The following is a 26264-nucleotide window of genomic DNA, read 5'->3' on the forward strand; positions in this document are numbered from 1 at the left end:
CTTCTAAAGGCATTGACGATGTAAAGTTGTGCTATCTGCGCGTTTTCGTCGATGGGCGTGTCCGTGGCGTCGAAGATTCGCCATGAAACAGGAAGTTGTAGTAACTTGGCTGTAAATGCCCAGATCTGCACGAAATTTGACACATTTGACAAGAGTCCCGCCCTGAACAAATCTACATGCCGACATTCACCCACAGTCATAGCGCCACCTGCTGGCAACAGGAAGTGACCTTTAACGAAGCAGCCCCCGCCGCTTGTTTGACCGACATGTACGAAATTTCTGTGGTACATCTACCATGACCAGACGCACAAAAAAGCCTCAAGAACCCATACCCTAAACTCGACAGGAAGTCCGCCATTTTGAATTCGGCGACCGATTTGGGACGATTTACACACTCCGTACTTTAACGAACTCCTCCTAGGGATTTAGTCGGATCAACTTCAAATTTCTGTTGTACCTTCTAAAGGCATTGATGATGTAAAGTTGTGCTATCTGCGTGTTTTCGTCGATGGGCGTGTCCGTGGCGTCGATGATTCGCCATGAAACAGGAAGTTGTAGTAACTTGGCTGTAAATGCCCAGATCTACACGAAATTTTACACATTTGACAAGAGTCCCGTCCTGAACAAATCTACATGCCGACATTCACCCACATTCATAGCGCCACCTAGTGGCAAGAGGAAGTGACATTTAACGAAGCAGCCCCCGTCGCATGTTTGACCGACATGTACGAAATTTCTGTGGTACATCTACCATGTCCAGACGCACAGAAAAGTCTCTTGGAGCGATGCCCTAAACTCAACAGGAAGTCGGCCATTTCTAATTTTACCGCCATTTTTGGATGATTTACTCATTACGTACTTTAACTAACTCCTCCTAGGGCTATAGTCGGATCGACATCACATTTCTGATGTGCCTTCTAAAGGCATTGACGATGTAAAGTTGTGCTATCTGTGCGTTTTCGTCGATGGGCGTGTCCGTGGCGTCGAAGATTCGCCATGAAACAGGAAGTTGTAGTAACTTGGCTGTAAATGCCCAGATCTGCACGAAATTTTACACATTTGACAAGAGTCCCGCGTTGAACAAATCTACATGCCGACATTCACCCACAGTCATAGTGCCACCTGCTGGCAACAGGAAGTGACCTTTAACGATGCAGCGTAGCAAATGCACAGCCGCACTGGCTGAGCTGCAGAATATGCAACGCAGCCGCCTCACACCCCGACGCGCTACAGGTGCGAGGGCCCGCCCATCGCTGCTTGCAGCTTTAATTTCTTTTTTTTTTCTTTTTTCTTTTTTCTGCAAAGTAAGCGCCATTTTCGGGGTCGCAACATGCTCAAAAACTCACCAAATTTGGCACGCATGTCAGGACTGGTGAAAAATTTCGTATTTTGTGGGTTTCGCGGATGGCCGGGGCAAAATGGCTCGCTAGCGCCACCTAGAAAATTGGAAAAAATTAGCCCCTCGTCCACGTTCAACCTACATGCACGAAATTTGGTGGGGACGTGTATCATTTCAAGACGCACAAAAAAACCTCAAGAACCCATACCCTAAACTCGACAGGAAGTCCGCCATTTTGAATTTGGCGACCAAATTGGGACGATTTACACACTCCGTACTTTAACGAACTCCTCATAGGGATTTAGTCGGATCGACTTCAAATTTCTGCTGTGCCTTCTAAAGGCATTGACGATGTAAAGTTGTGCTCTCTGCGCGTTTTCATCGATGGGCATGTCCGTGGCGTCGATGATTCGCCATGAAACAGGAAGTTGTAGTAACTTGGCTGTAAATGCCCAGATCTGAATGAAATTTGACACATTTGACAAGAGTCCCGCCCTGAACAAATCTACATGCCCGCATTCACCCTAAGTCATAGCGCCACCTGCTGGCAACAGGAAGTGACCCTTGACGAAGCAGCGAACCAAATTCACAGCCGCACCGGCTGAGCCGCAGAATATGCAACGCGGCCGCCTCACACCCCAACGCGCTACAGGTGCGAGGGCCCGCCCATCGCTGCTTGCAGCTTTAATTTTTTTTCTTTTTTCTGCAAAGTAAGTGCCATTTTCGGGACCGCAACATGCTTAAAAACTCACCAAATTTGGCACGCATGTCAGGACTGGTGAAAAATTTCGTATTTTGTGGGTTTCGCGGATGGGCGGGGCAAAATGGCTCGCTAGCGCCACCTAGAAAATTGGAAAAAATTAGCCCCTCGTCCACGTTCAACCTACATGCACGAAATTTGGTGGGGACGTGTATCATATCAAGACGCACAAAAAAGCCTCAAGAACCCATACCCTAAACTCGACAGGAGGTCCGCCATTTTGAATTTGGCGGCCATTTTTGGACGATTTACAGACTCCGTACTTTAACGAACTCCTCCTAGGGATTTAGTCGGATCGACTTAAAATTTCTGCTGTGCCTTCTAAAGGCATTGACGATGTAAAGTTGTGCTATCTGAGCGTTTTCGTCGATGGGCGTGTCCGTGGCGTCGAAGATTCGCCATGAAACAGGAAGTTGTAGTAACTTGGCTGTAAATGCCCAGATCTGCACGAAATTTTACACATTTGACAAGAGTCCCGCCCTGAACAAATCTACATGCCGACATTCACCCACAGTCATAGCGCCACCTGCTGGCAACAGGAAGTTACCTTTAACGAAGCAGCCCCCGCCGCTTGTTTGACCGACATGTACGAAATTTCTGTGGTACTTCTACCATGACCAGACGCACAAAAAAGCCTCAAGAACCCATACCCTAAACTCGACAGGAAGTCCGCCATTTTGAATTTGGCGACCGATTTGGGACCATTTACACACTCCATACTTTAACGAACTCCTCCTAGGGATTTAGTCGGATCGACTTCAAATTTCTGCTGTGCCTTCTTAAGGCATTGATGATGTAAAATTGTGCTATTTACGCATTTTCGTCGATGGGCGTGTCCGTGGCGTTGATGATTCGCTATGAAACAGAAAGTTGTATTAACTTGGATGTAAATGCCCAGATCTGAACGAAATTTAACACATTTGACAAGAGTCCCGCCCTGAAAAAATCTACATGCCGACATTCACCAACAGTCATAGCGCCACCTGCTGGCAACAGGAAGTGACCTTTAATGAAGCGTAGCAAATTCACAGCCGCACCGGCTGAGTTCCAGAATATGCAACGCGGCCGCCTCACACCCCGACGCGCTACAGGTGCGAGGGCCCGCCCATCGCTGCTTGCAGCTTTAATTTTTTTTTTTTTTTTTTCTTTTTTCTGCAAAGTAGGCGCCATTTTCGGGGCCACAACATGCTCAAAAACTCACCAAATTTGGCACTCTTGTCAGGACTGGTGAAAAATTTCGTATTTTGTGGGTTTCGCGGTTGGGCGGGGCAAAATGGCTCGCTAGCGCCACCTAGAAAATTGGAAATAATTAGCCCCTCGTCCACGTTCAACCTACATGCACGAAATTTGGTGGGGACGTGTATCATATCAAGACGCACAAAAAAGCCTCAAGAACCCATACCCTAAACTCGACAGGAAGTCCGCCATTTTGAATTTGGCGGCCATTTTTGGACGATTTACACACTCCGTACTTTAACAAACTCCTCCTATAGTCCAGGCAAAGTAGCGTTTTACGACAGACTAATTGTAAAATAATTTTTTTCAGCATTGATCATTTCTATGAGGTGTCCAGAACAACATACTAAAAGTCCTAAGAAATCCTAGTTGAGGAAATATGTTTAATTCTCATCAATCCGAGATGTTTGCCAGTAAGGCCAGACAACAATACACCCCAATGGGGCTATTTTTTTCCTCTGCTCCTATCAAAAAAAAACTTTATACAATGAAAGTACCCATGAAAAGTAACAAATTTTGTATTACAAGTTTCTTTGAAAATGAATTTTATTATGCAAATGAGCTATACACTAATCGAATATGCCCAAAATACACCCAAATAGGCTTAATTTTTTTCCTTACTCCTACCACAATAAAACTTTACACAAAGAAAGTCTACAAGAAAAGTAAAACATTTTGTATTAGAAGTTTCTTTGAAAATGAATTTTATTATGCAAATGAGCTATACACTAATCGAATATGCCCAAAATACACCCTAATGGGCTTAATTTTTTTGCTTTATTCCTACCACAATAAAACTTTACAAAGTAAAAGTATACAGGAAAAGTAACTTATTTTGTATTACAAGTTTCTTTTGAAATTAATTTGAATATGCACATGAGCTCTACACTTATTGAATATGTCATAATTTGCATAGGCAGAAACACCCTTCATATTTATGACAAATCGGCCCAATCTTCATCCAATCATCCTACTGCCAATGGGTGATGGCAATGCTGCTTTTAGACTGGCCTCTAACCTGAAAACTGCCTGGCTTGGTAGTACCTGTCAGGGGTATAACCCCCGCCGGTATAGTCTTCAGGGTCACAGAGGGACACAAGCCTCAGGGGAGGGTTGGGTGTTTTTTAATTTTTGTTTTCTCTCATTTTATTTTATCCTCGACCCCTTCTCTGTGGCTCTTGGTTCTGGCATACCCAAATCAGTTCCCGGTTTGTTCTTTGCTTAGTTCTTCCCCTCTGGGTCATATTCATCAGATAAATCAGGCAACTGTGAGTTTGTGCAGCTAGTACCACGACATTCCCTGCAAATGGCAGTGCAAGGGAGTCCATGTTTTTTGCATGTTCTTCTCTTTGTGCCACAGTCGTTCTTGCAACTACAGCGGACTACATCTAGTATTTCTGGTGGTGCCGCAGGCTGATCGGTCATTATTGGCAAAACTCCCCCATCCAAAACATGCCACCCCCCGTCTTTTGGGTCCGTACGTTCACTTCCCCCTTTCCACACCATCATTTGTTTAAAGACCCGAAGACTGGAACTTTGCAGATGTTGACGTTGGAGGGAGAGTTTGAGGTTCCACTGGAGATGAGTTCGGGGTCACTTTTCAGTCACTATTCAGAATATAGGTGGGGCCATGGGTCGGCATATTCCCGGGATGGGCCGGCTGCGTCTCCATCCATTGTTTCGTCCATGGTTTGGTCTCTTATCTAAATCTGACCATGGAGTTGACTTTGGCGGAAAGCTGAAGGTGATTGCTGATATCAGACCACGTCTCATTGAGAATGAAACATTGTCTAGAAACCACATGTTCATTTTCTCGTGTTTGAGGGGTGGTTTATGAATGCCCGGAGCCATATTATTGGGTGCTACGAATGTCTATCAAATGCGTCTGTACGTAGCTCATAGCCAATCGGGTCAATGGTACCAGATGACGTTTGTAGAACGGCAGAAAATTAGACGAGGAAAAAGACGATGGGTCAGAGATTTAGGAGATTTAAAGTAAAACTTCAAATAATAGCGAGTCCCAAATAGTCTGTCTCTTTTACACGCCTAGTGTGACTGCAGGTTTGGGTAAATAAAAGCCGGTCTCAAATAGAGGCCAGGTCTGTTTTTTAGTTTCGGGTTTTTAATCTTCTAAAACCGTCAGATCGTCCGCTTTTTGGCGTCTGCCAAAGCAAATTTTTTTCCCGCCAAAGCCTATTTTGATCGGTGAGTGATGTAGAATAGAAACTGCTGCACTTGATAGGACACATAAGGAGCAGAGAGAGCGCACCGGACACACGCGCGCACTCTCACGTCTTCAAACAACACGAGCGCTGTCTTGCTCTCTCTCCTTCGCGCATAATCAAATCAATTGACACGATACTAAAAGGTTGGAAGACCGCAGTTTCAGGTGGAGCATTTGGAGATTTTTAGAGATTATAGACTCATTGAACAACATCTCAACACTAAATTATAAAGGCCGGTTCCATATAGACGCCTGTCTCAAATACAAGCCGGTGCAGTTCGATGATTTGGGAAAATAAGAGCCCAGGCTATTATTTTAAGTTTTACAGTATGTATGTATACACAAAGACTGTATCAAAAGGTAACTTCGCATCCACTGCCAAGATGGATCCATAGAGATACACAAACTGCTGCGGTGTTGCATAGACATCGTCATCGTCTTGCCGCTCCCTCCCCGTTCTGTGATTGGTTCCGTAGCTCAGGCGAAAATTTGGTTCATGGTGTCCAGGCTGCCTAGCAGCGTGAATAAAATCGCGCTGTGGCAAGACAGCATGGGGAAACCCAGCCTAGGCGCTTGCACAATCCAATCACGTTTGAGAGGGAAACAACAAATTGAGGGTTTCCGAGATTTTTCTTATTTTCATTTTTTTTTTTTAGAAGTAGTAATGGGTGCTCACGGTTATGGGTAGAAATGTAGTGGAGTAAATAGTACAATATTTCCCTCTCAATTGTACTTGAGTAAAGTCAAGAGTACTACCCAAAAAATGATCCTCGAGTAAAGTACAGATCCCTCAAAATTGTACTTAAGTACTGTACTAAAGTAAATGTACTCTGATACTGTCCGGCTCTGCTAACTACATACATTTTTGTTTTACAAGATAACTTGTAAAACAAAAAGGTTACTTTTCATGTATACTTTCACTGTCATTGTTCTGTGAGGTTTAATTGTGAGTTTTATAGGAGTAAAGGGAAAAAAATAAGCCCATTAGGGTGTATTTTGGGCATATTCGATTAGTAAATTGCTCATTTGCATATTCAAATTCATTTTCAAAGAAACTTCTAATACAAAATGTTTTACTTTTCTTGTAGACTTTCATTGTGTAAAGTTTTATTGTGGTAGGAGTAAAGGAAAAAATTAAGCCTATTTGGGTGTATTTTGGGCATATTCGATTAGTGTATAGCTCATTTGCATAATACAATTCATTTTCAAAGAAACTTGTAATACAAAATTTGTTACTTTTCATGGGTACTTTCATTGTATAAAGTTTTATTTTGATAGGAGTAAAGGAAAAAAATAGCCCCATTGGGGTGTATTGTTGTCTGGCCTTACTGGCAAACATCTCGGATTGATGAGAATTAAACATATTTCCTCAACTAGGATTTCTTAGGACTTTTAGTATGTTGTTCTGGACACCTCATAGAAATGATCTATGCTGAAAAAAATTCTTTTACAATTAGTTCTATTTTTGGCTCCAAAATGGGCTATTTTGCCTGGACTACTAGGGATTTAGTCGGATCGACTTCAAATTTCTGCTGTGCCTTCTAAAGGCATTGAGGATGTAAAGTTGTGCTATCTGCACGTTTTCGTCGATGGGCGTGTCCGTGGCGTCGAAGATTCGCCATAAAACAGGAAGTTGCAGTAACTTGGCTGTAAATGCTCAGATCTGCACGAAATTTTACACATTTGACAAGAGTCCCGCCCTGAACAAATCTACATGCCGACATTCACCCACAGTCATAGCGCCACCTGCTGGCAACAGGAAGTGACCTTTAATGAAGCAGCCCCCGCCGCTTGTTTGACCGACATGTACGAAATTTCTGTGGTGCATCTACCATGACCAGACGCACAAAAAAGCCTCAAGAACCCATACCCTAAACTCGACAGGAAGTCCGGCATTTTGAGTTTGGCGACCGATTTGGGAAGATTTACACACTCCGTACTTTAACGAACTCCTCCTAGGGATTTAGTCGGATCAACTTCAAATTTCTGCTGTACCTTCTAAAGGCATTGACGATGTAAAGTTGTGCTATCTGCGCGTTTTCGTCGATGGGTGTGTCCGTGGCGTCGATGATTCGCCATGAAACAGGAAGTTGTAGTAAATTGGCTGTAAATGCCCAGATTTGCACGAAATTTTACACATTTGACAAGAGTCCCGCCCTGAACAAATCTACATGCCGATATTCACTCACAGTCATAGCGCCATCTGCTGGCAACAGGAAGTGACCTTTAATGAAGCAGCCCCCGCCGCTTGTTTGACCGACATGTACGAAATTTCTATGGTGCATCTACCATGACCAGACGCACAAATAAGCCTCAAGAACCCATACCCTAAACTCGACAGGAAGTCCGCCATTTTGAATTTGGCGACCGATTTGGGAAGATTTACACACTCCGTACTTTAACGAACTCCTCCTAGGGATTTAGTCGGATCAACTTCAAATTTCTGCTGTACCTTCTAAAGGCATTGACGATGTAAAGTTGTGCTATCTGCGCGTTTTCGTCGATGGGTGTGTCCGTGGCGTCCATGATTCGCCATGAAACAGGAAGTTGTAGTAACTTGGCTGTAAATGCCCAGATCTGCACGAAATTTAACACGTTTGACAAGAGTCCCGCCCTGAACAAATCTACATGCCAACATTCACCCACAGTAATAGCGCCACCTGCTGGCAACAGGAAGTGACCTTTAACGAAGCAGCCCCCGTCGCATGTTTGACCGACATGTACGAAATTTCTGTGGCACATCTACCATGTCCAGACGCACTGAAAAGTCTCTTGGAGCGATCCCCTAAACTCGACAGGAAGTCGGCCATTTCTAATTTTACCGCCATTTTTGGATGATTTACTCATTACGTACTTTAACAAACTCCTCCTTGGGCTTTAGTCGGATCGACTTCACATTTCTGCTGTGCCTTCTAAAGGCATTGACGATGTAAAGTTGTGCTATCTGCGCGTTTTCGTCAATGGGCGTGTCCGTGGCGTTGATGATTCGCTATGAAACAGGAAGTTGTAGTAACTTGGCTGTAAATGCCCAGATCTGCACGAAATGTTACACATTTGACAAGAGTCCCGCCCTGAACAAATCTACATGCTGACATTCACCCACAGTTATAGCGCCACCTGCTGGCAACAGGAAGTGACCTTTAACGAAGAAGCATAGCAAATGCACAGCCGCACTGGCCGAGCTGCAGAATATGCAACGCAGCGCCTCACACCCCGACGCGCTACAGGTGCGAGGGCCCGCCCATTGCTGCTTGCAGCTTTAATTTTGTATAGTAATATCTTGAAATATCTTGTTTATCTCAACTGGTGAATTGGTTAGCTTCCCTGCTTAGTTTCTGATGGAGGTTATGGCTGTTCTTTCTTTATTTCTTTTAATTTGATAATTTGGCATTTCTAGTTTATATGTCACACGCAACACACACATGACCAGCATCGGCCAATAGTGAGCCTACGTGTGATGTACAACACTATTGCACTCCGTGAACTAGCTCAAGGCACACAGTTTTTTTTTATATTTCAAATGGAGGCATTAGTTAGGCTATAATGCTCAGTCACTTGCAAGTTGCAAAATGTTAAATCGAACATGAAAAAGAATTGTGATAAAATCGTGAACCATTATTTTTCTAACAAAAATCATGAACCATGATATTTTTTTCCATATCACCCAGCCCTAGGATCTCATGCTTTTAATGGTCGCTATTCCTACCCTAGGGTTCCCACTAGGGGTGGCACGGTTCACGAAACCGACGGTTCGGTTTGTATCACGGTTTTAGGGTCACGGTTTTCGGTTCTGTACGGTTCTTGTTATTTTTTTCTTTTAATCTTTAACACTCCAGAAATGTACTTCAGAATGTGATCTATAGCTTAATTATCCACACTTTAGGATACAGTATAAAAAAAATGATATTCATGCAATCATGCACAAACTGAATTTGACTCTTTGACTTTAAGCACATTTTGGGACTATCTCAGAGGAAAGCTATAGGTGAGATTTTGATACAGCAAGAGAGAAGACATTGACATGCTTTTCGTTTATTTGGCAAAAAAAGGAGAATGTGTATCACACTATATCTACAAGAACTTGTGCATTTTTATCACACAAATCTTATTTACACAAGAAATAAACTTGCATTTATCAACTGTCAACTTTTGTAGCTCTTACAAAAATTCTATCTTTTAAAAGAAAAAAAGAGGAACTACACTGTCTTTTATGAATAAGTCAATATACATGAAACCTCATTGCCTATAATTAGGCTATAGAAATAGCAAAGGCCATAAACATAAAGTGAAAAATAAGTTCAACCTCAACACAAAAGTCAGTATCAACAATGCTTCTATTCCCAGAGAGTCCCACTTAAAATTAAAGTGCAGGATTTGGAAACGTATGACTGAAGCTCTTATCTAAACATAAAGTGCCACTGTAGCGTTATATTAAAATATCATAACATGAAATCCAAAATGTTCCCACACACCGGACTTATAGCATAGACTTATACGACGCTGGCGCATCCTCCAACTCCCTCATCTCTCCCACTTGCCATTTCTCCGCGTGCCGTGACCGCGCTCCATACTCCACTTTTACTGGCTTGTTTACTAACTTGAACCGGCGCTGCACAGAGCGATCGGTAATGACATCAAATACCGCAAAAGTGAGTGACGGAGCCGTCGCTCTCGGGCTAGTTTGATGTTATTCACCGGTCGCTCTGTGCAGCGCCGGTCCAAGTCGAACAAGCTTATGTCGCGCGAAAGAAAACACACGTCACATACGGGCACGAGGTGCATGCGTCGAACCGTGAGACGCACACACGCTCCGAACCGAGACAAGCGAACCGAACGGTTCGGGTGTTTTTCATGTACCGTGCCACCCCTAGTTCCCACGGGTCCTTGAAATCATTGAAAGTTTGTGAATTTGAAAAACAAAATTCAAGGCCCTGGAAAGTTTTTGAAAATAGATACAGGTCCTTGAAAGTGCTTGAATTTATTTTGTGCAAGAGCTTTTCTGGAAAAAAAAAATCCCTCCTGTCCGCTAATGTGTTATTTCGCCAACACTTCGGGACACTTGAATATTAGCTTGCTTGATTTACGTCAGTTACTCACATTTACGCGTTACATTTAGTGTTTCCCGCGTAAGGTACTTATACGTTGCCATGACGTTCACACGCGCACAAAACAACTATGATGGTACCTCAACGCTTCACAAACACACCGTGAAACACTGCAAAAATAGGCTGAGACCTGGAAAATGCAAATTTCAAGATATTTGGAATATCTTATAATTTATATGATCTACACTATGTTGTCCCCAAGTCCTTGAATTTGAGGGTTTTGGACCTGGAAAGTCCTTGAATTTGAAGTTAACCGAGGTGTGGGAACTCTGCTACCCTCTCTGAAATTGCCTACCCTACTTTTAAGTGTTACCAAACTTTCTATTCATCAATTAATCCAAACAATATTATTCTAATATTATTATCTAAACAAAAATATTAATGTTACACTGAAGACTGGAGTAATGGTAGCTGAAAATTCAGCTTTGCATCACAGGAATAAAATACATTTGAAAATATTTTACAACTGAAAACAATGAAGAAACATAAAACGTCAGAGGCAGTGAATAGTATTTATATGCAGTGTAGACATGGCATGTATCCTTCTAATAAAAGACAACTTATGATGGATGTGGAAATAGAAGAGCTGAAGAAGAAAACACCTTAAACATTGTACTTTATTAATGCATTGTACTCTGTCATTGAAATAATTCCAGTTCAAGACTGGCATTTCAGTCCAACCGAGATCTACCTTCAGCAAGTCAAAGACAAGGTGAGTTCTAGCATGTTTTTAGCTTTCTTTAGCTTGCTTTCTTTGATTGTCCAAACTGTTACAGTTTAAGATGTTTTAGCCCTGGTAATTATGAAATAGATCAGGTGGTTTTTGTGAGTTGTTATCAATGTTGTGTGTTTCATTTAAAGACAGTTCAAGCTTTCTATATATAGATATTTTTATCATGTCAAGTGAAGTCACCTTTATATATTGCTTTTTACAATACAGATTGTATCAAAGCAGCTTCACTGTGATAACATGAAAATAATACAACACAGATCAATAATATTGTTGAATATTAAATATCCCTGACTAAGCAAGCCAAAAGCCAATGCAACAGTGGCAAGGAACCAAAACTCAATCAGGTGACTGAATGGAGAAAAAAACCTTGGGAGAACCCAGGCTCAGTCGGGGGCCAGTTCTCCTCTGGCCAACAAAGCAACAGTGATTACAAAAAAAATTGGATTGAAACATTGAGGGGCGGTTTCCCGGACAGGGTTTAAATTAAGCCTGGAGTAGGCCTTAATCTAGAATAGTTAAAGCTATGGTATACGATGTTAAAAATCGGTCGAGACGGTAGGGAAGTTTTAAAAAACTCATCCCGCCCCTCCACACACACCCCCCTCCCCTCTGCGCTACTTGATCCCTGACGTATGTCACGTTTGAGTTCACGTCAACGCAAGATTAGCAACACATGAAATGTTCTAAACTCCCCACCACCATTATAATACTACTAGTATTGCTAAGGTTTTCAGTAATTGTTATTGCAGCACGCAGCGCATCTTGTTCAAATTCCGATCGGCTCGAACAGAAACCTCGAACAAGAAATATAATTACTTTGAACCGCGATCGGCGATGCTAAACGGCTAACATTCCAATGCCGACCGGCAGCATGAGCAAGTTGTCAAACTGATAAAAAGCCACGTAACACGTCACACCATAAAAGAATAAATAAATGTTTACCTGCTCAACAAAAAGTCATCCGTGTCAGCGTCGTTTTCAGCCCCAGATCTCCCTGAAGCTTTCTCCAATGGTCAATGAAGGACGCTATATTTATCCTACTTAGAGTCCGGCGTTCTTCACATTTCTTTTTAATATCTGATCTTTCCTCCACAGACTTTCTCTTGCGTCCAAACTTTACAGTAGAGGCAAGCAGGGGCCGCTTGCTGTTGTCGTTTATATTTTTATCCATTGCTTTATCCATTGCTGATCTGACGCTACTAGCTAGCTACCATAGACAGTCTGTCAGCTGTTTGCTCACGCACGGAGGGGGCGGGGGCGGGTGCGATTGGGTTGGAGACGCGAGCGCCAGGCGGAGTTTCAAGTGGAGCTGGTGATTGGATGAGAGCAGTTGACCAATATAAGCTGTGCGGCCGCACAGCTTACATTGGTCAACTTTTCTGCGGCTGTACAGCCAATAGAGTGAATGGATTTTTTTCGTTCTTTTTTCTATTCATATTGTTAGGATTGTACTATATAAACATAACCAGCATCTAAACGAGGATATTAATAATGAACAATCTTTGAAGTCGTATACCCTAGCTTTAATCGTGTCTTAAAAAATGGCTTTTTGTAACACAGATTAGTACTTAATCTGTGTTACAAAAAGCCATTTTTTAAGACACGATTAAGTTACACTTGGACTATGGAGTCCTGAACTAAAATAAATCAGATTAAATTAAAACCAACTGTGCTAATCTGAATTAGCATGACAGAGGTTGCCTATAAAACACGGAATGAACCAAGAAAAGCTTAAAATTGCATGGAACTGAGAAGAAAATCCAAGGAAAACAATGGGATCAGAAAAAGATTGCAATCAAAAAACATAAACTAACAAGAGAAAATTATTTTTATGCAAGCTAAATAATCTGCACACAGCTATGGAATAAAAGAGAAGAAATGTTGGAAATTTGTGTGTGTATATGTATATAACAAAATACATGTAAAATCAACGATGTACAACTAGAATCAATGATGTTCTTTAAAGAATGGTTTTCATTTAAAATGAATTATTCAAACAACTCATAGTCTATAATTAATTCTTCTTGTTTATTCCTGTGATTTACATAACAAACTTACTAAAACATTACTTTACACATGTGGGGTTCGGTGTTGACAGTCTAAAAGCAATACTTTCAACTAGAGTAGTACCTAGGGGTTGCTTTATTAATTATACAGCTTGAATTTTTGTAGCAGGTCTTCGATCCAAGGCTTCACCAAAACGGTAACCCCCAAAAACACCAACATAACATAAACGTTTAAATAACAACATAATAATAGAACATTAAATATTCTCTCTGTTTTCTCATCTTAATAAAATAATTGCATAAAATATCACTTTATTTAAAAATTTACATTTCAGCCCTGTGCAAAGCATGATGGGAAGTGAATGTCATGTATAGGTTACTAGATTGAAACATTTCAAAATTAAAACATCAAGTGAAGTCAAAGTTAAGTGACCATTTCAAGTTAGTTTAACAAGAACTAATCACATTTTAACAAGAAACCCGATACAATTAAAACATAATTAAATGATATATTAATATATGTACTGAATGTGTGTGTATCCAAGTAATGCAGGTGTCTTCTTTGAAACACAAAGTTAATCTGAAGTTAAACCTGCCTCCTGGTAGGTTTAATTTAAGACTCAATTTAGTCCTGGAGTAACTGTAGTCTTCCTCCAGGAAATCGGCTTATTAAACTCTGGATTAAACTAAAATCTAGGACTATTTAAAGCCATGACATAGAAAGCAGATTTTTGTTAATCAGGTTTAAAGGGCCGTTTTATTCTAGGACTAGGCTTAATCTCTGTCCGGGAAACCGCCCCTGAGAGTATTTGTCCATTTCCATCTGTTTGTAAGTCGAAGTAATCACGCCAGTTTGTAGACGAGATGTTGAGGATCAGTGCCGATGGCTGTCGTGTCAATGAGGCCGGCACTTAAAGGTGCATTATGTAACATTTCATGTTAAAAATAGCCATTTTTCTAACCCATACATGCTTAAACAATTGCCTGATGGCCTGAATGAGCCCTTCTCTGATCACTGTGATTGCCTCTATAACCCTGTACAGTAAAATAAATTAGATTCGGACTCGAATTTGAGACTGGGCGTGACGTCATGCACGTTCACGGCACGCTCGCCTGGCTATGTCTGGCAGGTTTGTGTATTCGCCGCCATTCTCCATATCAGAGAAGACAACTCGAGCAACACAACTTTCGACAAAAGTAGAAGATGGATTCAAAGAGACCGACGTTCATCTTGTAGATAGATGGAGACTAAAACCAAAGTTTTCTACCACCTCCGTTTCCCCCTCACACACACACACATACAGTCCACTCCAAAAGTATTGGAACAGTAAGGCAAATTTCTTTGTTTTTGTTGTTCACTGAAGATATTTGGGTTTTAGATCAAAAGATGAGTATGAGACAATAGTTCAGAATTTCAGCTTTTATTTCCTGGTATTCACATCTAGATGTGTTAAACAACTCACAACATACCACCCTTTGTTTGAACCCACCCATTTTTCAAGTGAGCAAAAGTATTGGAACAAATAATCTTAAAGTAAATAACATTTAATATTTGGTGCCATAACCCTCGCTTGCAATAACTGCCTCAAGCCTGCGACCCATCGACATCACCAAACTGTTGCATTCCTCATTTGTGATGCCAGGCTTTTACCGCAGCTTCTTTCAGTTCTTGTTTGTTCCTGGGAGTTTCTCCCTTCAGTCTCCTCTTAAGGAGGTGAAATGTATTGTGTTAAGGTCAGGTGATTGACTTGGTCAGTCTAAAACCTTCCACTTTTCCCCCCTGATGAACTCCTTTGTTTTGTTGGCAGTGTGCTTTGGGTCATTGTCCTGCTGCATGATAAACTTTCTCCTGATTAGTTTCAATGTATTTCTCCATAAATTGGCAGACAAAATGTTTCTGTACACTTCTGAATTCATTCTGCTGCTACCATCATCAGTTACATCATCAATAAATATCAATGAGCCTGTTCCAGAAGCAGCCATGCATGCCCAAGCCATGACATTACCTCCACCATGCTTCTCCACACTTTGGCCTTTCCATCACTTTGGTAGAGATTAATCTTGGTCTTATCAGTCCACAAGATTGTGTTCCAGAACTTTTGCGGCTCATCTCTGTACTTCTTTGCAAATTCCAATCTGGCCTTCCGATTCTTACTTCTGATGAGTGGTTTGCATCTTGGCCTCTATATTTCTGCTCTCTGAGTCTTCTTCGAACAGTGGATTGTGATACCTTCACCCCTGCACTGTGGAGGTCGTTGGTGATGTCACTTACTGATGTTTTGGGGGTTTTCTTCACAGCTCTAACAATACTTCTGTCATCAGCTACTGTTGTTTTCCTCGGCCGACCTGTTCGACGTCTGTTACTCTGTACTTCAGTAGTTTCTTTCTTTTTCAGGGCATTCCATATTGTTGTGCTTGCTATGCCCAATGTTTGTCCAATTAATTATGTTTTAGGACTAGGTGAAACAATCCCCTGTTTAAGACCTGAGGTATGAGTGGTGACGATGCATCCATCAAAGTGGTTTCCTCTCTTTAGTGGTGACAGGTTTTTGGTCTGAGTGGTAACAATGCGTCCATCGGAGTGATTTCCTCACTTTGGTAATGGTTTAGTGGGATAAGAATGGGGGTTTTAAGCTTCAATGGGGTCATCAGGTGGGCACCCCCCTTCTCTGCTGTTTCAATGATAGGCACGACACCTCCAGAGGGCTCATCGGCATCACCTGGCGTCCCAGGTGTGCCCCCCTCTGCTTTCAACCCTTAAATGTCACAAGTGGTATTAGGGGCCCAGTTGGACTCTCCCCTTTTCACCCATATCCATCGGCTTGCTTCTTCTGCTGCACCTGAGAGGGCTTTGATGGTTTGGCTTAGGGTTTGGTCTCACACTCCCAGTTCCATTAGGAGCCTGATGGTTGACTTGCCCACAAAGCCTCTGCAGCCGACTTCCACTGGGCAAACCTTGGATTTCCATCCGCGTTGCTCAGCATCAGCTGGCAATTCGGTGTCCTTGAGTCTCTTGCGCTCAAATGCCTCCTCTACAGCATCCTCCCAGGGAACAGTAAGCTCTATTATGTACACGATGTGGAGCGATGGGGACAAGAGCACAAGGTCTGGTCTTGGGTTTGATGTAGCAATCTCAGAAGGGAAGTAAAGCCTTTGGTTCAAATCTGCCACCAATTTCCAGTCACAAGCCTTTCCAAGCTGGCTGATAACCGTTGTTGTATAGCCTTTGGCTGTCTTTACCCCTTTTCGAATGAACTCCCTTGCATATGTAGGATGGAATGATGGAGGAGGCAGGGCATTGTTCTTTAGTTGGCTGCACTCCAAGGTGGCTGCTAGGCACTTCAGGACATGGTTGTGCCGCCAGGTATAGCGGCCTTGTGACAAGCTTGTCTTGCATCCAACCAGAATGTGTTTGAGGTTTGCGGGAGATGGACAAAGGGGGCATGTTGGGCCTTCTCCGTACCACTCGTTGAGGTTCGAGGGGGAAGGCAGGACGTTGTACATTGCACGTAAGAAAGCTGATGTGAAATGCTTCCATGCTCATCAGCTCCCTCCAAGAGAACTTTCTCCTCTCAACACCCTCCCATCTCATCCACTGACCTTGCTTGGCTTGTGAGACAGCCTTTGCACACCTCGTTGCCTGCTTGTGCCGTCGCACCTCCTCGACAACCAGCCGTCGCCGCTGAGCTAGAGCTGCTCTATGCCACGATGGTCTGCTCTCTCTAGATCCGATGCCTCCTCTTCCCTGTTGCACATTGCCAATGATGTCTCTGTGCCTGAGGTCTGACTTCGCCTGGTGAGTGGCTTCAGCAGGGTTCCATTTCCTTCCGGTCACCAGGGTAGGAGCTGTTTGGGAAACGCATGGATCACGGGACTCTGTTAGTGTCATTTCCAGCCTTACTTTAGAGCACTTGAATTCTTCAACCATGCTGGAAACAGGAATCTCCAAGATGCCTCTTCCATACAGTCCTATGTTAGTAAAGCATCTGGGCAGTCCCAGCCACTTTTTGGCAAATGAGCTGATCACTCTCTCCAGCTTTTCTACCTTTGAGATTGAGACCTCATAGATGGTAAGAGGCCACATCATCCTAGGTAGTAGCCCAAAATGAAGGCACCACAGCTTTAGTCTGCCAGGGAGCATGGTCTTGTCGATACATTCAAGGCTGTACATGGTATCTTGCCTAAGCTGGTCTACCTGCTCTGTGTCCTTGAGGGTGGCATGGAACCAACGTCCAAGACTCTTGACTGGCTTCTCTGCCACTGTTGGTATAGGAGGATCTTTTGTGACGTCATTGTTTACGTTTGTCGCGTTGCATCATGGGAATCGTGTGGCAAAGATACCTGCAATTTGATTGTTTTGCACGTTTGGAGGAGGATTTAGAGAAAAGGATGGTTCACTCTTGCTGTGTGGTCGATTGTACGGGTTGTTGGGGGCCTGATAAAAAGTTTTTCATTTAATTTCATTTTAAATAAATAAATAAATAAGAACACTGATCAATGAAGACTTACCCGGCTTTGCAGTGAGCAGTGATTATTTCTCCGTTCTGCGATCACCCACGGGAGATGCGAATCACGCTGTGACTTTGCTTGGCCAGGTCTAACCTCTGCTTTAACAGACTGATCTCATGAAATGGCGCATGTATAACACTCCAATTCGTATTTCCAACACGCATAATCACTTTTCAGCGTGTTTATGAACGCCATTGACTTAATGTTACATTACTGTATATAAATATGACCTACCCCAACCCCGTACCTAAACCTACCCGTCACTGTGGTTAATACCATTTATGAGTCTTCCCTTACCATCCTAGGAAAAAAATATTGCTCCCCAGATGTAGATCTACATTTTGCTTCGTTTCGCTTCATTTAATGGCAGAGACATACACGCATAGCTCAAAATGCTTGAAGATAACACGCCACTTGATTTGAAAGTGGTGTGTATGTTTAAGCAAAAGTCATGATGTCATGTTGCTTTTAGCACTATCACTGCTTTCTGTTTGGCAGAAAAGATCGGCCCAACTTTTCGAGAAACAAAATAATCATAGGCCTCCCGACTTTAATCTTTCATGAGTGAAGGGTCCAGGGGTTTCTATTAAATAAGAATAAATGTCTCCCCAGCAGATTATAGTGGCCAAGACACGGACGAGTCGGATGGACGTTTTTTGACATCCCAAATCACATATGGGCTTTGAATAACTTCAATTTTGTCACCAATACAAATTTTGAGCTTCTCTCCAAACCTCCTCCGGTCGTCAGATATTAAAGTGCTTATATATTGTGGCTTTTGCCAGCTAACTCTCTTGAAAGTGCTTGTCGCATCTTTCAGCCGGTCATTCTATTGTTTTCTTGCCACCTAACGACTCGCGCATGTGTACAATGATGTCAACAAAGATCCTCCTATAGGCTCCTTGCCCACATAAAATCGCTGTTCCGACAGCTTTCCCTTGACGACTGAAATGCTCCTGGACTTGACTGTCTTTATTTCCATCCGAGCCCACTGGATGTTCTCCTGTAGCTTGTTCAGCAGGCGCCTAGCACATGTCTTGGTTGTGGTGAGGATGGTCATATCGTCCATATAGGCTCTGATGGGAGGGAGACGAAGACCAGGGCCCGTATTCATAAAGAATCTAAGAATTCTCTCAGAAAACTCTTAATTTAGCTTAAAAACTTTTACGTAGGATTAGAGTGATTCGGGACCGATCTGAGAGCAACTCTGAGTAAGGAAAAGATTAAAACTTTCATCTTTGCCGGGCGTACACCAAAAGACTTTGAAAAGATTTAGAAAAGACTTTATAAGATTATCAGCTCACACCTAAAGACTTTGGGTTCAGAGTTTTTAGTCTCAGACTAAAGATTTTACAAACACTGAATCTTGTAGTGACACTATTTACAAGACTACAACTAGATTATTTCAGCTTCCCACCAAATTCCTCCCATCATTCTAGTGCCGCAGTTGCATGAATGTGAAAGCAACATGGATTAGGGCGCGCACTTGTTCAGGAAGTAAAGTATACTGCGCATGTGTCCTTATTGTAATGACTTCAGTTAAATAAAACACTTGTAAGGGATGATAGTGCTGATGATTTACCTTGGATACGAGCGAGAGTGAATTCGAGCCTGAAGTGTATTCGTGCATTGGAATCAGAGCAACACATTTGGAAATCCCTGTCTCCTCAGAAGAGTCCGTTTACAAGCAACAGAAGTACACCTTATGTGACGCACACAGTAAACCTGTATTGTACACTCAACTGCGCATAATAGCAGCAAATGAATAGAAAAAAAAAAATATATATATAGGCTATAGGCCCTATACAAGGCGCACTTAAAAGCCTTTAATTTTGTCAAAAAACAACAGTGCGCCTTATAATCCGGAGCGTCTTATATCAAGCACCTTGGATAAATTGGTTAACAACGCTCCGCGTTATTAAATTCGCCCGTGAACTCGCGCTCGTGTCCATCTTATGCCCGCTTTGTCACACGGCCAGTTCAACCTCGTATAAATCAGGTTATGTGCGTCTCCCGCTCACGAGCACTAACTCTTAACAGACACACTGTCCCCGGCGCTGCTCGCAGAATGTTCATAAAGCGCTCCCTGTTCACAGTAACCGGGTCGTCTCATTCAAAACAGCCAGCTGTTGCTGTCAGCGAGCCGCCGCACATTGAATGCTCATATGAGTCAGCCTGCGAATGTAAGTTACGTGCCCGCCCGAGCGCGCTCACACTAATAAACGCCTCACCTCCGGCGCCACGCACTCGCTACATTCCCAGCACATCTAGTGGATGCATAACGTAAACCCAGTCGAACATGTGACTGTAGTATCTTATGTGCCCTATAATCCAGTGCGCCCTATATATGAAAAATGTTCTAAAATAGGTCATTCATTGAAGGTGCGTCTTAACTGCGGAAAATACGGCTATATATATTTACTAGGGCTGACTTCTAATAGTCGAGGATTCGACGATTCGATTCGGAGTGGTCTGATTCGACTATGAACGTTATAGTCGAATACTACACGGCCAGTACAACCTCGCATAAATCAGGTTATGTGTGTCTCCCGCTCACGAACGCTCACTCTTAACAGACACACGAACAGACACACTGTCCCCGGCGCTGCTCGCGCGTCACAGAATGTTCATCAAGCGCTCCCCGTTCACAGTAACAGGGTCGTCTCATTCAAAACAGCCAGCTGTTGCTGTCAGCGAGCCGCCGCACATTGAATACTCAAATGAGTCAGGCTGCGAATGTTACGTGCCCGCCCCAGCGCACTCACATTAATAAACGCCTCACCTCCGAAGCCGCGCACTCGCTACATTCCCAGCACATCTGGATGCATAACGCAAACCCAGTCAAACGTTTGACTGCAGTATCTTATGCGCCTTAATCCGGTGCGCCTTAAAGTGCGGAAAATACGGTATACATGCGTTTTATATTTAGCCTGAAATAGACAAGCATTCATGCGTGACAAAAAATCTTTAAGTTTTAGGAGGCAAAATATATTTTTTGTAATTCTTTGAATTACACTGCTCAAATCAGATGAGGAAGGGTTGGCTCTCCACAAAACATAAAATATTATTTTTCGTGTTCACAGAGAAAAAAAACAATGTTACAGACGTGACAGTTCTCCGACGGACACGAGCGCTCTGCAGCAGCACTTAAAGACTGCTTTAAAACTTTCACAGACCTCAAACAGAAAAACACAAAGCCTTTCTTTAAAGTGAATTTCGTTTTTTATATATTTTTTTCTTGATTTTAATTAATGTTTCATCAACCAATTGTCTGGATTTAATAAATAAGAAGGAAAAGCAGACTATTAGACTGCTGATAATCAAGGCACGGAGGCACCGATGTGCTGGAGCTCGTCTCATAAATATAGCTACCGCAACTCAGCGTATAAGTATAGTCTACTCCACAGACCTGAAACATATATCTATATTGAAATGTCTAGGCCTGCTTGTAAATAGAACGATTCAAAACGTAATGCTCTCTGCTTATGAAATGAACTGTGCATTTCTCTCTGGCGCATGCACTATGCGAAGATTGCGCAGCATCGTCAACTTCATCTTTATTAATAAACAATTAAAATGTCTCCTTGCTATATTTGTTCTTTGTGACAGCTTTTTATTTTCGGCAGTGCCGCTGCTACCCTTAGGCTAAAGCGTTAAGTTACAAGTTACAAGCTCACCACCGCATCAAAAACATGATTGCGTGATAAAAACATGAAAAATATACCTAAACATAGCCTAACTGTTTAGGGGGAAAAAAACACAGAATGAATAGCCTAATGCGCATACGTCCATCTCTTTTGTTTGAAATGGAAAAAATATAGCTGCCAGACCTATCTAAAAAAAAAAAGGTTCGACTATCAGTCGACTACGGCAAAATCTAACGAATCAGATTCGACTATGAAAATCCTTAGTCGAAAACAGCTATTTACCCACGTTCTGCTTTCTATCATATATCGAGCTATAATTTTTTTGCTCCATATCGCCCAGCCCTAGTAGATATAAAAACTTTTCTGGTAAGGAAAAAAGTCAATATCAGGAAACAATGTGTAATCACCATCACATCCAGCCGGCTCCCTGAGACAGCTCCCACCAGTGGGTCTCGAACTTGTGTCTCTGGTGTGAGAGGCGGACACGCCAACCTCCGTTTTATTGGTTGTTGATTGTTTTACGTCACTAGGACTACGCTAGGACTTACGATAATATCAAACATGTTTGATATGAAAGACTAGAGAAAGACTGGCATAAATCGGGTCGTCGACTGCCAATTATCACCTCACATTTAAAGATCGAGATGACGGGAGTGCGCCGAGACTCCAGTGAGATTCCTAAAGACTGCCGGTCTTTAGTCTGGGACTGTGAAAATCCTTTGGTGTAAGCCCAGCATTAGTGAGTAGGCGGGGCTGACCGCGTTGCTATGTATGACAATCTTTTGAAGACTGTGATTGGTTGGTTGTCCAAGAAGGAAAAAAAGAGCAATTTTAAGTATAGAGTTTACTCACACACACACACATTATATACATTATGTATATATATATATATATATATATATACTGTATATATATATATATATATATATATATATATATATATATATCCTTTTTACCATGCTGTTAATTTCCTAAGGTATTTGATTGGCTTAGAATGATTCCAATTACACTGATTGCTGTCTATTTAAATGGTGGTTTGAATCTTGGTTTTAAAATAGCATACATGGAATAAAAAAATGAGAGATGAGAAAGCCCGACTGGACAGAAGAACCGTGTTTACTGTTAGTCCAGTTAGTGGATGAACACTAGACCATCACTAAAGAAAAAATTTGGGCCGGGTGTCACGGTACAGAGCTAGAAGCAGACGTGGGAGCTTATTGATAGCGCAAATTATTAACGGTTCATTCCCCTGCTTGTGCGCACCAGGGAAGCCTGCTATATTCATAAATGAAGAGCTCTTTTCCAAAAAAAAATGAGTTTGTCGTGTCATTCTGCTGTGGACAGAACCCTTTCACTGCTCCATCAACGTTTCATGCCAAATCGCTATATTTCCTTGTTTAAAATGTACTGCAAGATACAGTTTCTTTCCAAACCGCGATAAGCGCCAGCCCTATTTTTAGCCTAAACGCTATAAATCCTCAAATTCAATGAGCGCTCTACACAATCCAGCACTGCGGCACTCTGAACAGAGGTTTATTATGTTCATTCATTCCTCAAAATGAGTCCTAGTTTTCTAGTCAACTAGTAGATCGTTTAAGCCATTTGTATTATCAGTAATCACATATATTGATTTAATTAAATGGGAGAGAAACCATATGAGCGTTTTTAATTGCCTATTCCGCATCTCAACGTATGCAAGCTTGCCACAAAGAACCGGCAAAAGTAATGATTATGCATGAAACATTTGAATTGTTTATTAATAAACTAGTGTTTTCTGTCAGTGTCAGCAACAAAGATAAAGTTGATGATGCTTACTCGCCATATTCGCAGTGAACGCGCATATAGGCCTATAGAGAGAAACGCATACTTCGAATTAGCCTACATACGCAGAGAGTTGCCAATTTATTTTAGTTTTTAATTGTTTTGTTTAAAAGTAGACATTTAAAGCTTTCTGTAGCCTAGTTCTCAGGCCTGTGTGAGGCAAGCGTCGCGGTGTTTCGGTTCATATATGAGACGCACTCCGGTTCACCTGCGCGCCTCTGTGTCCTGATTATATTGTCTGATATTTACTTCTAATGTATTAATCCAGTCAATTTGTCGATGAAACATTTATTAAAATGAAGATACAATTTATATGAAACGAAATTTACAAGCTTTCTACAAAACAAAACTCAATAAGTGGTCAAAATCATGTCTGACGCACTCCAAATATTTTCCGATATTGGGCAGCTTTTGAATTTTGATCCTATCTTACTCATCTCATGCGGTTCCCTTTTCATAGCCTACTCAACATAGATAAAATAATAAAAATAAGTAATGTAATATTATTTAACACAAATGTGAAACGTAGCCTATGTTTATTTATTTATTTTTTGTTTTGTTTTTTTTACTTATATTTAAGCGTCATGCTGCTCCGCTTTGCTCACATGTTATGTAGCCTGTGTGTGTGTGTGCATGTGCTGGAGGGGTGCCCATCCCTTTTTTGAATATCGTTATCATAAATTGATCATTTTTAATAATTCGTTTTTTTCATGCATATGTTGAAATTGGTACTATTTGTTTGAGGTTTGACACTTTACTAAAAATGACTTTACTAAAAATGATACAAAAAAATGGATGGATTTATAGCGTTTTGGAAAAAAATAAAATTAACTTTTAAATTATCATTAACAATATTGTTGTTTGATTTAATAATTATTGTTCAAAATGTTCAGACTGAACCAATAAAACATTTAAACAGGATAATTTGAATATTCACAAAATGTGTGGGTCTAGGTAAAAAATGTAGTTTTCCTGAAAACTATTGAAATGGATTTATAGCGTTTTGGAAAAGAGCTCTTCAAATGCAGTTGTTTTGAGCCTGCAAGGTGGGAATGTCCAGTGGAAACTAAATGAACTGCGACACAATAAGAGGTTCTGAAAGTGTTGTAATTGATTGTGTGATCACTGCTTACAGCTGGTTGTGACAGACCCAAATCATCAATGCTGCTTTATAGCATTTTCCCATTTTCCAAATATATTAATGTAGTGATGACTTTCATTTCTAGCGTTATGGCATATGCATATAGCATATCGTGTCGTGTGTTAGCTGGGATTACGCTGTGTCTGAGATATTAAAGTGTCTCTAATAAGATCAGTCACAAACATGATCCTTGCACGATCTCTTCTATAGCGTCTTATTAATTCACTGTCATCTATTGCAACACATTTCTTCTCCCTCTCCGTCTCTCTGACATTTTCTCCTCTGATAAAGAAACTCTAAAGCCTCTTAAAAGTCCTCATTCGTACTCCTAACAATTTTGACCTTAAGACCTCTTTTAAGGGTTAAGATTCTTTCTGAATTACTTTTCCTTTACTAGGATATTTTCTTTAATTTTAAGAGTAAATGCCCACATTTCTAAGAAATTTCTTAGAATTTTGTCACTAGGAGCTGCTTTTTGCATTAAGATTCTTTATGAATACGGGCCAAGATTTGAGCTTCTGACCTCCTACTACCAGAATTTCAGAATTGGCCTCCATTCAATTCATGAATTGGAATTTGAATTGAATTGACTCCGCCCCCCATGAAGTTGAATTTGAATTTGAATTGGAATGATAGGAAGTGGAATTAAATTCATGGCAATTCAAAGAAATTCCACACAGTCACACAACAGAAAGAATGTGTTGAATCTCACATGAGCGGGGCACAACGTAACGCTTTTTGACTTTCTCAGTTTGTGCAAATCTATTTAGAGTGTTTATTATGTGGTTTTGTTTTATTAATACAGTGTATACTTTTTTCTTGATTTACCCTAAAAGAATGGAAGTGAAATGTGACAACATGCCCCATAGGTGGGCTACATTGTAACATGTGAGGGATACACTGTAACATCACCATCACCGTTCACGAGACGCGAGTGCAACAGTTGCGTGCCTAGTGCGTTTACACTGAAAAACATTGGAACAGTAGCAGAGGGTAATGGAAAAACTTGTTCTTTGTGAACAGCCATTATTGCCAAAGAATGCTTTAATCAAGACATCTATATTTAGTTTTTTCACATGCATAAAATGAGTTAAATCATTGTCAAATCATTTTTGAGGAAAGATATGTACTTTTGCTATGGTTAAATAAATGTTCAGTGATATCTTACAAAGATCTCTGAATTTTGGCTCAAATTTTTCTCATTAGTGTTGAAATGGAAACTAGTAAATACAAGTTTCGTCATGCTAGCATGTGGAAGTATTTAAAACAAGTGTGTTACAACTAGCCCCGCGTCACGTTGTGCCCCACGCTCCCCTACAGTCAAGGTTAGGAAGTTTAATTTGGGAATGTAATTGCTCACTGTTATAAGTTACCCATTAAAAATGTGGTTAAGATTAATTTATTTGGATTACTTTATCAATGTAAAGCAATTTCCTTTTAATTCTGGGAAATGGCGCTACAATTACAATAAATCAAACTTATTATTTGTTCTAACATCCATTGCTGGGGGAAAACATTGCTGGTAGTATATGTAATGCAATCATATCTGACATTTATATTGTAAAGATATTGTTAAACACTTCACTTAAAATATCTATATGAATTTCTTAGAATTGTTATTGAATTGTAATTCTGCTTACTTTAATTCAAATTCGAATTGTAATTCGCCTTTGGCTAAGCCACGCCCTAGAATGTAAATTGACCATTCACAGCGCAGCCAGGAACAGAGGTCCGACCCTTTTT

General features: G+C 41.4%; 1 protein-coding gene across 5 annotated transcripts in view; it reads left to right on the forward strand.

Annotated features, from left to right (window-relative positions):
- rnf212 (ring finger protein 212) overlaps window positions 1-26264 on the forward strand; it is a 96643-nt gene that overhangs the window by 26596 nt on the left and 43783 nt on the right. For all 5 annotated transcript variants that reach the window (XM_039665551.2, XM_039665549.2, XM_039665555.2 and 2 more), the window contains one exon: window positions 11321-11376. In XM_039665551.2, coding sequence (XP_039521485.2) covers window positions 11321-11376 — 56 coding nt within the window. The remainder of the gene's footprint in view (window positions 1-11320; window positions 11377-26264) is intronic.

This window comes from Pimephales promelas, chromosome 9, assembly GCF_988280905.1.
Source record: "Pimephales promelas chromosome 9, fPimPro1.hap1.1, whole genome shotgun sequence".
NCBI lineage: Eukaryota > Metazoa > Chordata > Actinopteri > Cypriniformes > Leuciscidae > Pimephales > Pimephales promelas.